The following is a 12,953-nucleotide window of genomic DNA, read 5'->3' as shown; positions in this document are numbered from 1 at the left end:
AAGCCAAGAATCTTCTGGCAGCAGCCAGAGACAGCCTAGATTGAAAGTCACCTGCAAGTCTTGCATCTCTGACCAGCCTGGCAAAAGCCAGCCAGATGCTGCAACCAGTGCATGGCTCAGGCAGCAGCAGCAGCAAGGTTTCACAGCTGGTTTAGCTGCAGAAGTTCAGCTCGAGCAGTTTGTGTCCAAGGGCCATAAGCCCGGCAATGCCAATGGAGCATTTTATGCAAACCCACAGAAATGCTCCTGTCTGCAGCCTGGAGCAGGTCACCCCACCTGGCAGAAGGCAATAGTCAGCTTTTCTTAGACAAAACTATCAAGGTAGATGCATTGCTTGCAAGCAAGTCCAAAGTAGGGCAACGGAGCTGGTGAAGGGTCTGGAGCACAAGTGTGATGGGGAGCGGCTGAGGGACCTGGGGATCTTTAGCCTGGAGAAAAGGAGGCTGAGGGGAGACCTTCTCGCTCTCTACAACTGCCTGAAAGGAGGGTGTAGCGAGGTGGGGGTCGGTCTCTTCTCCCAGGTAACAAGTGATAGGATGAGAGGGAACAGCCTCAAGTTGCACCAGGGGAGGTTTAGGTTGGAGATGAGGGAAAATGTCTTCACCCAAAGGGTTGTCAAGCACTGGAACAGGCTGCCCAGGGCAGGGGTGGAGTCCCCATCCCTGGAGGGATTTAAAAGCCATGTAGATGTGGTGCTGAGGGCCATGGGTTAGTGGTGGCCTTGGTAGTGCTGGGTTAACGGTTGGACTTGATGATCTTAAAGGTCCTTTCAAACCAAAACGATTCTATGATTCCTACTGCAAAGCCAATTTTGGTCAAGTATAGGACCACATAAGAGCAGTCAGCTCCCATCCTACTTCCCTCCCACTCCAGGGCCCTTACACAGGTAGCACAGCATGGGATTTAGTCTGTGCCCAATGCTGCCAGGACCCCCCAGGCCACGCCCCTCAGACAAGGGCTCTTAGGGGTGCTAGGAGACACAAGCCAAGCTCCTGCAGAAAGACCCAGCTCCTTCCTTAGAGAGCAGCATTACTCCCAACACCCAGCTTTTCCTAGCAGCTGAACATCTCCATGAACAGACTTCTCCTTTCAATCCCAGTAAGAGTTCAAGGCAGCCTTGCTTCATGCTCATTGCATGAGCCAGCAATGTGCGCTCACGGCCCAGAAAGCCAACCGTGTCCTGGGCTGCATCCCCAGCAGCGTGGCCAGCAGGGCGAGGGAGGGGATTCTGCCCCTCTACTCCACTCCCTTGAGACCCCCTCTGGAGTACGAAGATGATCAGAGGGCTTGAGCAGCTCTGCTCTGGAGACAGGCTGAGAGAGTTGGGGCTTTTCAGCCTGGAGAAGAGAAGGCTCCGGGGAGACCTTCTAGCACCTTCCAGTGCCTGAAGGGGCTACAGGAAAGCAGGAGAGGGACTTTTTACAAGGGCCTGGAGTGACAGGACGAGGGGGAATGGTTTTAATCTGAAAGGGAAGATTGAGATGAGATATGAGGAAGAAATTCTTCCCTGTGAGGGTGGTGAGACCCTGGCCCAGGTTGCCCAGAGAAGCTGTGGCTGCCCCCTCCCTGGCAGTGCTCAAGGCCAGGTTGGACGGGGCTTGGAGCAACCTGGTCTGGTGGAAGGTGTCCCTGTCCATGGCAGGGGGTTGGAACTGGATAATCTTTAAGGTCCCTTTCAATCCAAACCATTCTATGATTGTCTCCCTCAGCTACCCCATCAAGGCCTGACAAGCCAGGGCTACATAATGGTGATGACTCCCTACCAACCCATACCTGGTGCAGAAGCAGAATTAAAGTCTTTCCAACTCAGATAGTAATCAAATCAGTTTAATATATAGTCAACATATTGTAAATGCATCTGAATCCTACAAGTATTGCTATCAGCTGTGGCCATCAAGCCCAGGAGACCACCTTTCTAGAAAGGCACAGAGAGGTAGGAAAGTTGGGGCATTTCCCCAGATTAGTTGCAAGTGAGAACGTGTACCTGGGACCTTCCTCCTGGAGGCCCAAGATAACCAGAAACTTGTGCTTTTTGAAAGGAATGCTAGTGTGCTGGGACAAGTACAGGCACCTGGAGTAACAGCCAAGGCCTCCTGCTGACCAGCCAGTCAAGAAACTCTTGTTGGCTTTTGCCTATACCAAAAGAAAAAGGAGAAAAAGAAAGGAGGGGACAGAAGAGCCTGGCTGTGTGTGCATGAAGGGTGTTTGGTGAGGCAGGAGCAAGAAAGATGCATAAGGGTGCTTTTGCCCTCAGCCAGGGACAAGGACTGTTATTTGCATTGCTTTGGACTCCATTACCACCCCAGGGGTGAGTGAGAAGAAAAATGTCATCCTCTGGTATTGCCACCATGTTTTCCTGCACCAGCAGAGCAAGAGCCAAGCTCTGGAGCAAACCAAGCACCTGGAGTGGGGACAATGGTGTCACCAAGCGTTTGGCTCATCTTCAGCGGCAGCTGAAGCGGGAAGAGGCACCACAGTGGTCTTCTCATGGCAGGGGAAGCATGGAGTCCTGCAGGTCTGTGGTGAGGCACTGCTCACTGGGGTGGGCAGGTCCGGAGGTGCTAATTCTCAAATTTTGCATAAGGGTTCTCTTCCTTGAACAGGCCTAGAAGAGAAGAGAGATTTGTTCAGTCACAGCCAGCAGGAAACCTAGTTCTTGCTAACAACTCTGTCATTCATGCTTCATCCAGCCTCCTGTCCTGGAGCTCTTCCGAAAGACCTGCTCCTACTCGAGCCATGCATGCAGCCAGCACTATTTGACTCTCCTCCTCTGCACAGGAGGAGAAGCTCGACCTGATGGCAAACTCCTCTCCCAGGCACTCCATATGAATTCCAGGTAAAGCAGCACGACTGATCTTCCAGAGCACCCCTTCTGCACGCTCCTTCTGTTGGACTGGACTTGGAAGCAGAGAGCCCCAAATTAAATTCAAGCTGTTTTTAGACCTGCTCCTACATCCACAGACTGAGAGACAGCAGAGCAAGGATACAGGGCTGACTTCTGGGCCAGTGACAAGCCCCCGTGCCACTCTGTTGGCTGCTTTCCCAGCCCCAGCCCAACTCTTTTGAGGAAGAACAGCCAGAAAGTACGAGGTTGCGAACTCTGCGGTCAGGCTGCAGCAAAACAGAGCCCTGGCATGGCAAGACAGTCCTGGAGCACAGCTCTTCCACAAGATGCTTCCCCCACCGAGTGCTCCTTCAGGCACAGCTTTGCCTGCTCTTCCTCCCCCAGAGGAGCCAGCCCAGCCAGAGACCCCCAGATGTCCTGCCCAACCTGGACCTGCAGCAGGCAGCAGCTGCAGGCATAGGAAAGGTCTCCAGCTTTCCCTACAACCCCCACTAAAGCCAGAGACCATCACGCTCATTGTGCATGAGCCCAACTGCTCCATGGCCATCCTGGGAGAGCCTCCAGCAGCTCTGATGGCCAGGAAGGAGAGACTCCTCCACCAGCTCCAAGCAACTGGCTGCTCCCCGCTTCCTTCCAGGCTGCTGTCCCCCTCAGCAGGTCCTCACCTGCCCTGGGGCCATGGGACTCACCTGAAGGACAGTCCAGCCCCAGGAGGGAAGCTATGCACTCCCAGCACCCAGGGGACTGAGCCACCTCTCTGGGAACTGCTGCCAGCACAGAGGACCACCTCCACGGTCAGGCTGGTGCCTTCTCTGTGCTCCTGCAGCTGTGGGCGCCTGGGCTCCCACCTGGCCCCCCATGCCAGGCTGCTGGCTCCCCAGCCACTCACTGACCCCAGGGCTGCCAGAGGGCCATGCGTGAAGGGCAGCAGCATTACAGCTGGTGCTGTGTCTATCAGCTTCTGCTTCTCCTCTCCAGTCAAGCCCCAGCAGCTTCTCCCACGTGGCGAGTTTGGAGGACACAGGTCCCAGGGAGTGTTAAACATTCCCTCTTCCCTGCCCAAGAGGGGCAGCACGTGTGTGGGGTCACAAGCCATGTCCCAAGCATCTCTACACTTGCTCTAAGAGGGCAAGAGAGTAATTCTCCTGAGACAGGAGAAGCAGAGACTTTTCCCTGCTGGCCAGGTCTCCTCTGCAGCTGTAACCACAGCAAAGAACAGTTACTGAGGCTGCTCAATCTGAAGCTTAGTTTGAATCACTCGTGTCAGCACTGTACCGTATTTTCTTCGGATTTCGTCATGCCGTGATTTCATCTCTGCTCTCCTGCAAGAAGCAAACAGAAAAACGACGAGTCAGTGACTGCTGGTACAAAACCAAGCAAGAGGAACTACAGCTCCTTGCTTTTTCCCAACCGAGGAGCTCCAGGCTGCCAGGTTTGCTCAGCCCCGCCTCTGCCCACCTCCCCCAGAGCCCAAGCACCTCAGCAGCCCTCGGGGAGCTGGATACACAACACTGTTGTGATGCTGCATCCACGAGTTACCCCAGAAAGACATTACTCATGAGGTTTACCTCTGAGCTAGGGTTGAAGCAGCCACTGCCTGCACGTGTCAAGCCCCACGTGCCTCCCGGCATGGTGTTTGATGGTACAACAAACTGTTCTGCAGCCTGTGGCACAACCTCACCTCTCCTCCTGCCGCACCCGCCTCTTCTCCCGCTCCCTGGCCGCTCTCTCGTCATCCTTGTCTGGCCTGACAGACAGAAGAGCCCGTTAGCGGTGCTTGGCACTCAGTTCTGCAACAGCACGTGGTTGCATCTGAGCTACTCCGAGAAAAGAGCGAACCCTTCTGATACTTGCTTTTTGCTCTTCTTCTTACAACAGCAGCAGCAGCAGCAGACCCCCAGCATGATCAGGATCGTTCCTCCCACCACAGACATCGCAATGATCAGGGCTTCAAAGTTCACTAAGGGATTCGACAAAACACATTTAGCACACAAATAACCTGGCTGCCTGGAGTTACAATATTGACAAGCGTACAGCTACTGTCACCAGCAGCTTCAGTCCCTGGGCTGGAGACACACGTAACAGCCTGGGAAAGCAAGATGGACATCATTATCTGTAGGTATACCAAGTGTTGGCACGAGCACAGACACACCAACTGCATACATGTAGCTGCTAACTGTAGCACTCAGTTACTGGCTGTGAAGACAGGCAAGAACTAACATGCTCAGGTCAAACTCCTCCAGCAGAAAGAAAAGCAAAGCTGTCTTAATCACTAAACCAAGTGAACAGTAACCCAATCAAGGGAAAAAAAACCTGGAGTCTTCAGGGCCCACAGGAGCCAGCCTCAGAAGTCATCTAGGATGAGATGACAGTGGACTGGAGGCACTTATGGGTGTCTGGAGTCCTTGAGCAAGAGATAAAGCGAGACAAGATCCGTTGGGATTTATCAGCTTGCAGCAAGCAGTGCTGCTGAAGCAGCTGAAGGCGGAGGGCTGCTTCATGCACCCCACCACCACGTCTCCCCAGGGCTTGGGGGATCTGCTCGCCCGTGCACAGCACAAAACCCGCTGGGACGTGGTGGTGAAGTGGCAGCCCTAAGCCCTGGCCCCAGGGAGGCAAATGTCCCACTCAGCTCCTGCAGTAAGAGCAGTAGGGACACCAGCCAAGACAGACATCTCTAGACATCACCTGAAATCCTTCACAACTAAGAGGGGTTTCTTCCAAGTACGATTCAGACTGTTTCGAGACTTGGGCCTGTGGAAATATTTGTTTAGAAGCCACTTCACACACAGCAGCCAAGTCAGAGAAATCCTAGTGCACCTGAGCCTGCTCAGAGCACTTCTGATCCCCTCTTCTCCATGCAGCTCAGACCCTGAGCCCAGTGCAAAGACTGAGCATCGCACGTGGTGCATTTCAGAAGCCTGCCTGTCCCCTCGCTGCAGGGACTCTGTGGTTGCAGGCTTATTGGGGTGCTCCAGCCTGAGCTGACTCCACCACTGAACTTGCTTTCAAAGCCTCCAGCTCCTGCTTCCATTGGAGAGCTTCATCGCTGCCAACAACTGTGCCATCTGACTCTCAAATCGTACTGTGTCCCTACCCAGGCTACCGTGGCATGCACGATGCAAGGAATGTGGTTCCAGATGCCAACCGCAGACAGCTGCCATGGCCTAACAGATCACCCATGAGACCAGAAGTCAGCAAGCCACCAGCTTGCAAGACCGTTGCATTTGTCCTCACAGGTGGGCTTGCACAGCCTCTCCAGCAGCCACCCAGCAGCAAGGAGGTCTGTACTCCCAGTAAGGCTTTGAGGAAGATGGTATTTGAGACCTGACTGTCCACGGCACTGACTTGCCTTGGAGCAACGTGGAGCTTTCACTGGCTGCACTGTGACAGACCCACAGAGTCACATAGGGGATAGCCCAAAAGCCAAGGACCAGAATTCAGCCCAGTGGGGGTGAGACAAACCCAAACAGGCTCTTCAGCTCAAAAGGGAGTTTCTCCACCAGCACGTGTCTATATTGGTGCTTCTGAAACCTTGGCTTTCAGGGGGAGCCTGGGGTTCAGGTCACCCCTTCCCACAGAGAGAGGTTCAGGGCAGAGCACCAGGCACTCCTTCATCTGATGATAAAGGCTTAAGTCACACCCCCCCAAAAGGCAGACCCATTTCAGAGCTAATCTTCCCCAGGACTAAGCTCCTCTAAAGCGAGTTTTGCAAGCTAAAGAATGCACCCTTCTATAATGAAACCTTTTGTGAAGCTACTCACATGCAAACTAGTATTTCAAGGTCTTGCACAAGTTTCAGAAAAGCATATTGTAGTGCTCACAAAGAGGAGATTCTTCCTCCACAAGGTATGGGAGCAGTTTTAACTCTTGTGAGTAGAGAAGAGATCCCAGCCTCAAGCACAACAGATGTCAGGCAACCACAATCCAACTCCAAGTTCCCCCCTCAAGGGGACAGGTGAGAGAAACCAAGCTCCAGCTTGCTTCCTAGCTGCCCCAACCCCCAAAAGCTGCGTCCTGTCTGAGCATGAGCATGCACCGAGCTTGGTCTAAACAAGACACCTAATTTCTCCAGAAACCCACCAGGAAACAGAGCACCAAGGAGGAAAGGCAGCCAGAAAAAACACCCGGAGGTGACACGTCTGCAGGCAGCCAACTGCAGCACAGCTTACGCAGGGCTAGTTTTGGAAGAGCGTATCTTCTCAGGTGGGCAAGAGCTGAGCAGGACCACAGCACGCTCAGCACTAGAAGCCCACGCAGGCCTCCAGAGAAGTCACCTCACCTCTGGTTCCAAGAGCCCCTGGGAATTTTAAGAGCCTGCCTGGGACAGCAGCCACACTGCTAAACGTGAAGAGCCAGAAGCAGCACAAGAACGATGCACGGGGTGCAGAGGAGGGAGCTGCAGAGGAGTCAGACACGGGTGTGCACACTTTGAGCACTGGGAAGAGTTGCGTGGGCAGCTGCCCGCAGAGCGCCTTTGACTCTTGTTCCTAGGTGCCAGCCACGTCTGGAAGCCTCCATCACACTCAGAGTAGCTAAAGCCCCATGGGTCCTTCTTGCCAGAAGGCAGGGAACTGCTCACACTCTGCTTTCTCACCCACGCCTCAGGAATTTACAGAACCCCGACTGACTTCGGCCTGTCATTGCTACACCAGCAGCGAGAACAGGAGGCAAGGGGAAACCTCCCCTCACCAGCAGCGCCAGCAGCAGTCAGTGCCGTTTAGCAGCAAGCCCTAAAGGCAGTCGCTGCTCGAGCGCAATCCGCTTACCCCAGCAGACTCCCCAGCGCGCAGAGCGGAGCTCACAGAGGTCAGCCGGGGGCAGGACTCTTCGTACAGGGTACTCCACACACCTCCTGCTGCTGGCACACCACAGGCACTGGGGACACAGGAACCAGGCAGCAGAGCGTTACTGGTGCACGGCAGTACTCCCAGTTAGCCGCAGCGACAGGGTCACCGCCACCTGCTCCCAAGGACCAGCTCCTGCCCAGCAGCAACGGGGTGCTCAGGAGGAACAGTTGTGTTTGGTCGGAACAGGCTGCGTCAGGCGTGCCTGCACCAGGAGAGGCAGGTGAGGGGAGTGCGGATGTCTAAAGCAAGTAAAGATGCTGAGAACCCTTCTCCTGGTTTACACGATGGTAGTAATCACCAAATCCTGCGTGTTTATTCCACACAGCATTTTGGGAAAAGAAGCAAGCCTTTGAGACAGCCACTCAACGCAGAGCTGATGAGCAGGAGGTTTGACTGTGCCCTCACTAGCTGCTCCCAGCCAGACTACCCGCAGCAGCTTTGCACCCTCCTCTCCTGGTGGCTCCAACGCCCAATGCCAACAGGCAGTTGGGTTTGGTCAAACTGGTTCTGGCTAAGTCAGCTGTAAGATCTGACTCAAGTTCAAGTTTGCTGATATCGGAGATAAGGCAGCGGAGGTTGGTAGGACACAGGTACGCATCCCGCATCCACCCAGTGCCACTACACGCACGTACCAGTGGAGGGGCAGCCTGACCAGCCAGTCCAGCCCACTCAACTCCTTCACCACACGTGTCCCCTTGACAGCATGTCCCATCTGTGAGGAGGAGCTCGGCAATTCCATTACTCAACTCGAAAAGCATAGAACAAAACCCAAGCAGTTTCTAGCAACCTCTTCCCAGAGCTCCAAGGCAGACTTGCCCTCTCACTGTCATGGGTGGGTGGCATTTGCAGCGTGCTAAGGACAAGAGCAGGGGAGCATCCCCCCTTCCAGGAGGGAAACCGCTCCGTAACAGCCCTGCAAAGCCCACGCTACGTTTTCAGGCATCACGAGAGGTTGGGAGTTTTACTGCTGCTACTTACAGTGACATTTTTCAGACACTCCTCACAGCTCCTGTTCGTATACTGGTGACAATCTACAGGAAAGAAAAAAAAAAAGATAGCTCAGTACTTTGAAAAGCTTCTCAGTGGTTTCGAACTCCAGGCTCCTCAGAGCCTGCTCCTGCTCGCTGCTTTCCCGGCTTCAGGAGGCGGTCACTACCATCGGAGTAAGGCTGCTGCGAGAGCTGCCAGCTTCAAAACACACTCGGTGTCACGGCGGGAGGCCTGAACGCAAATGGAAGTCATCTGCCTTGCCCGTGCTGCGAGTTCCTTTCCCTGGGTCTTATTTCCCTAAAAGCCTGAGCATCTGCTGTGGCCAGCAGGCAGGACAGCTGGGGGACACAGCCAGGGTCAGTGCTGAGGGACCCTGCGAGGGCGAGGACGAGCCTTGGGCAGGTGGTGCAGTCCCATCTCGCTGGATGACAGAGCAGCTCAAGCAAACAAGCCCCAGACAAGGAAGTTACTACCAGGAAAAGCAGAAGCAGAGGAGCACAAGGGGGGACACGCAGCTAGGGTCCCCACAGGAGCCTGTACCCTCCCAATGCACATGAGGGCCATACCCTGCCCCAGCCAATTCATCCAAACCCTCCTTCAGCAGGAAACGCTCCAGGTGACAGGAGCGGCACCGCAGCTGAAGTCTGCGCCCGTGTTCAGAACCTGTTTCCACCCCCATTTGGCACAGGAAGATCCCTGCTCTATAGACACGGGCGGCTTGGCACCAGTGCCACCGTGGACAATGACATCCCTGGGGGATGCAGGTGAGCTGGGTGGGGGGGACACAGACCAGGTCTGAACACAGAACAAGGTGGCCCACTCCAGCCGCCTTCCTGGGCTTGCCTGCAGCTCCGGGCAGCGCGAGCTCGTCGGGAAAGTCTTCCTACAGGACAGTCGCCTGCCACTTCCCTGGTATGCTCCCCCAGGTCCTCAGGAAGGGTGGTTTGCCAGCCCTTGAGATCAGCCACTTTAACCTCTGCCCTGCCTAAAGAGTCTAAGCATCAGCCTGTTTCACTGCAGTTTAAAAAAAAAACAAAAAAACACACAAACCAATTTGCCTGACTACTCAGTAACTGGTGGAAGAAGGGTCGCTGCTTCGTAGCACCTCAATGAGGAACGAAGCAGTCCCAGAGGTGCTCGTTTTCTCCACTCGCAAGCAGCAAAGCTGCATTCGCTCTCTCCAGCTGGCAGGAACCCTCAGCTGTGACCCACTGTCAACAGTCACATGCTCTGCGCAGCCCTCCAAACAACTGGGCAATTTATTAACACAGCTCAGATAAGGGTGTTTACACACCGCGCCGAGAGGCCGAGATTGCAGATTTTAAACACTCTGGGAAGCTGCATCTTCCCCCTTTCTCCAGCTGAGGCCGGAAAAGCATCACAGCGCCTGTGCTGCCCTCAAGACTTGTTTGCTTACAAGGAGTCACGGAACAGCCCTCTCGCACCGCGGGAGGCCGTCGGTGGGCAAAAGGAGAGCCAGCGGGTTTTAACCGGGCTTCCTACTGACGCTCAGCTTTCCCCAGGGTGTCCCCTCTCTCCTGACACCCCCAGCTGGGGTTCATCCTCTGGGCCCTTAAGTCAAAACCACCGTCTAACAGCTGGATGGGAACGGGCTGTTTCCAGGACCTCACAGCCCTTCAGGACTGGGGTTTTGTCCAAACACCCAATATCACGGGACCAGCCCACTTGCACAGGATGGCACGGGAAGCACCTCAGTCCTCAGGAGCAGAGGTGGGAGAGCAGCTCTTGCTGCACTAGAAGCCTCCTGGATAATGCTCTTGCCACAAGAGAAGCGAAGTGAATGGCTTGGGGCAGAAGGAAGACAGCAAAACACATGCTGGTCCTCACTCTCCTCCCAAGCATGCAGGCGCCAGAGGGCTGGTCATCACGTGGAGAACAGTTCCTCCCTCGGAAGAGCGGGCAGACTTCTTGGGACACCGCTGAAAGGGCTGTCCCCACCCTCGGCTAGAGCTTCTTCTTTACCTGGCATGGCACCCACAGGGCCATGCTACACCCTCACCCGGATCTGATGGCACCCATCTTCTTCCTGGTCTGAAGCTCTTGGCCTGAGGCTCCCTCAGCCAGTCTCCCCCGTCTTGAAGAAGCATCTCCTCCAAAGGGCCATCGGTGGGGGTCTGGCTGCCCAGCGAGTCCCCCCTGCCCAGGACAGGTACCCACCTCCCACCTGAGACCCGGTGGAGCCGTTAGCACCACTAAATGCAGTTACATCGCCATGGAAGCTGGAAAAGCAGCAAGCAAAGCCTCTCTTCCAGCACCCCATCTTCCGCACCCCAGAGGGACACGCCGGTGCCCCGTGCTGCACGGGATCACACCCTGCACAGCTCCCAGCAAGGACGGGACCTGCCCTCCCAGCTCCCACTACCCATCCCCATCCTGAGTGGCCACAGGGCTCTGGCCAGTGGCCACCCCATGCCCAGCGCACGCCTGGAGCGTGGCCCACTGGGTGACAGCCTGCTTCACGCACCGGGGGTCCCACAAAAGCGGGGTCCAAAGTAACCACAAAGCCAGGAGCTCTGGGTGCTCTGCGAGGAGCACTGGCTGCCAGGCCCGCATCCCCATGGCACAGGGGGAAGCGCCCAGCCGGGCGGGGGGGGCTCAGAACCCCAGGTCCCGACAGGGAGGGAGCCCCGTGGGGGGTGTCACGGTGCCGGGGAGGGAGCCCCGGGGCGGAGGGGGGGTGTCACGGAGCCGGGGAGGGAGCCCCGGGGCACGGGGGGGGTGTCACGGAGCCGGGGAGGGAGCCCCGGGGCACGGGGGGGGTGTCACGGAGCCGGGGAGGGAGCCCCGGGGCACGGGGGGGGGTGTCACGGAGCCGGGGAGGGAGCCCCGGGGCACGGGGGGGGGGTGTCACGGAGCCGGGGAGGGAGCCCCGGGGCTGGGGGGGTGTCACGGAGCCGGGGAGGGAGCCCCGGGGCACGGGGGGGTGTCACGGAGCCGGGGAGGGAGCCCCGTGGGGGGTGTCACCCTAACCCACCCCCACCCCACCGGGACTCCGCCATCGCCCAGCCCGGGGCCGCGCTCACCTCCCGCCCCGTCCTGCGCGGCGGCGGCGGGCAGCAGGGCCAGGGCCAGGGCCAAGGCCAGGGACTCGCAGAGCCGGATCGCCGCGGCCATGGCGGGGCCGGAGCGAAAGAGAGAGCGGGCGGGCGCCATGGCTTATGTAGGGCCGAGCGCGGGGGCGGGCCGGGGGCGGCCCCGGGGGCCGGAGCCGGCGGCGGCGGTGCTGGGGGAGAGGGAGAGCCGTGGGGGAGGCTGGGGGAGCTGCCTGCCCGGGTGTCCCTCCCCCCGGGGCTGCCGGAGCCCACCGGAGCGGGGAGGGGTCCGGCCGCCGCCCCCCGCGCAGCCCCGGGCCCGGCCGCAGGAGGGGGCCAGAGCCCCGCGGGAGGAGGCGGCGGGGGCAGCTGCCCTCCGGGAAACCCGCCGGGTTCGGGGGGTGCCAGCCCGAAACGGGGAGCCTGCCCCCGTCCCCGGCGCCAGCCGAGCCCCGGAGGGTGCCCAGGTCCCCCACCCGCGGTGGGACATCGCCGGTCCTTGCAGCGGGGAACGCATTGACCTTGTTAACGTGTGCGGATGGCCGGGCCCGAAGGGTGGTGGGGAACGGAGTTAAATCCAGCTGGCGGCCGGTCACCAGTGGTGTTCCCCAGGGCTCAGTGCTGGGGCCAGTTCTGTTCAATGTCTTTATCAATGATCTGGACGAGGGGATCGAGCGCACCCTCAGTCAGTTCGCAGACACCAGGTTGGGTGGGAGTGTAGATCTGCTGGAGGGCAGGAAGGGTCTGCAGAGGGGTCTGGACAGGCCGGATCGATGGGCCGAGGCCACTGTGTGAGGGTCAACAAGGGCAAGTGCCGGGTCCTGCACTTGGGGCACAACAACCCCCCGCACCGCTACAGGCTGGGGGAGAGTGGCTGGAAAGTGCCTGGGGGAAAAGGGTCCTGGGGGTGTTGGTCGATGGCGGCTGAACATGAGCCAGCAGCGTGCCCAGGTGGCCAAGAAGGCCACCAGCATCCTGGCTTGTATCAGCACTAGTGTGGCCAGCAGGACTAGGGCAGGGATCGTCCCCCTGTGCTCGGCACTGGTGAGGCCGCACCTCGAATCCTGGGTGCAGTTTTGGGCCCCTCACTACGAGAAGGACCTTGTGGTGCTGGAGCGAGTCCAGAGAAGGGCAACGGAGCTGGTGAAGGGTCTGGAGCACAAGTGTGATGAGGAGCGGCTGAGGGACCTGGGGGGGTTTAGGCTGGAGAAAAGG

General features: G+C 57.7%; 1 protein-coding gene across 1 annotated transcript; it reads right to left on the bottom strand.

Moving 5' to 3' along the window:
• Positions 1–1,813: 1,813 nt before the first annotated feature.
• PTTG1IP (PTTG1 interacting protein) lies at positions 1,814–11,853 on the bottom strand. Its single transcript, XM_068421168.1, has 7 exons — positions 11,730–11,853; positions 8,674–8,726; positions 7,615–7,723; positions 4,700–4,805; positions 4,527–4,592; positions 4,121–4,167; positions 1,814–2,605 (listed from the first exon to the last, which is right to left on the bottom strand). Exons 1-7 carry the CDS (start codon positions 11,818–11,820, stop codon positions 2,562–2,564), a joined length of 516 nt encoding a protein of 171 aa, XP_068277269.1. The 5' UTR covers positions 11,821–11,853; the 3' UTR covers positions 1,814–2,561.
• Positions 11,854–12,953: the final 1,100 nt, after the last annotated feature.

This window comes from Nyctibius grandis, chromosome 32 (genome assembly GCF_013368605.1).
Source record: "Nyctibius grandis isolate bNycGra1 chromosome 32, bNycGra1.pri, whole genome shotgun sequence".
In the NCBI taxonomy this organism is placed as follows: domain Eukaryota; kingdom Metazoa; phylum Chordata; class Aves; order Nyctibiiformes; family Nyctibiidae; genus Nyctibius; species Nyctibius grandis.
This window is presented reverse-complemented; position numbering and strand designations above follow the sequence as displayed.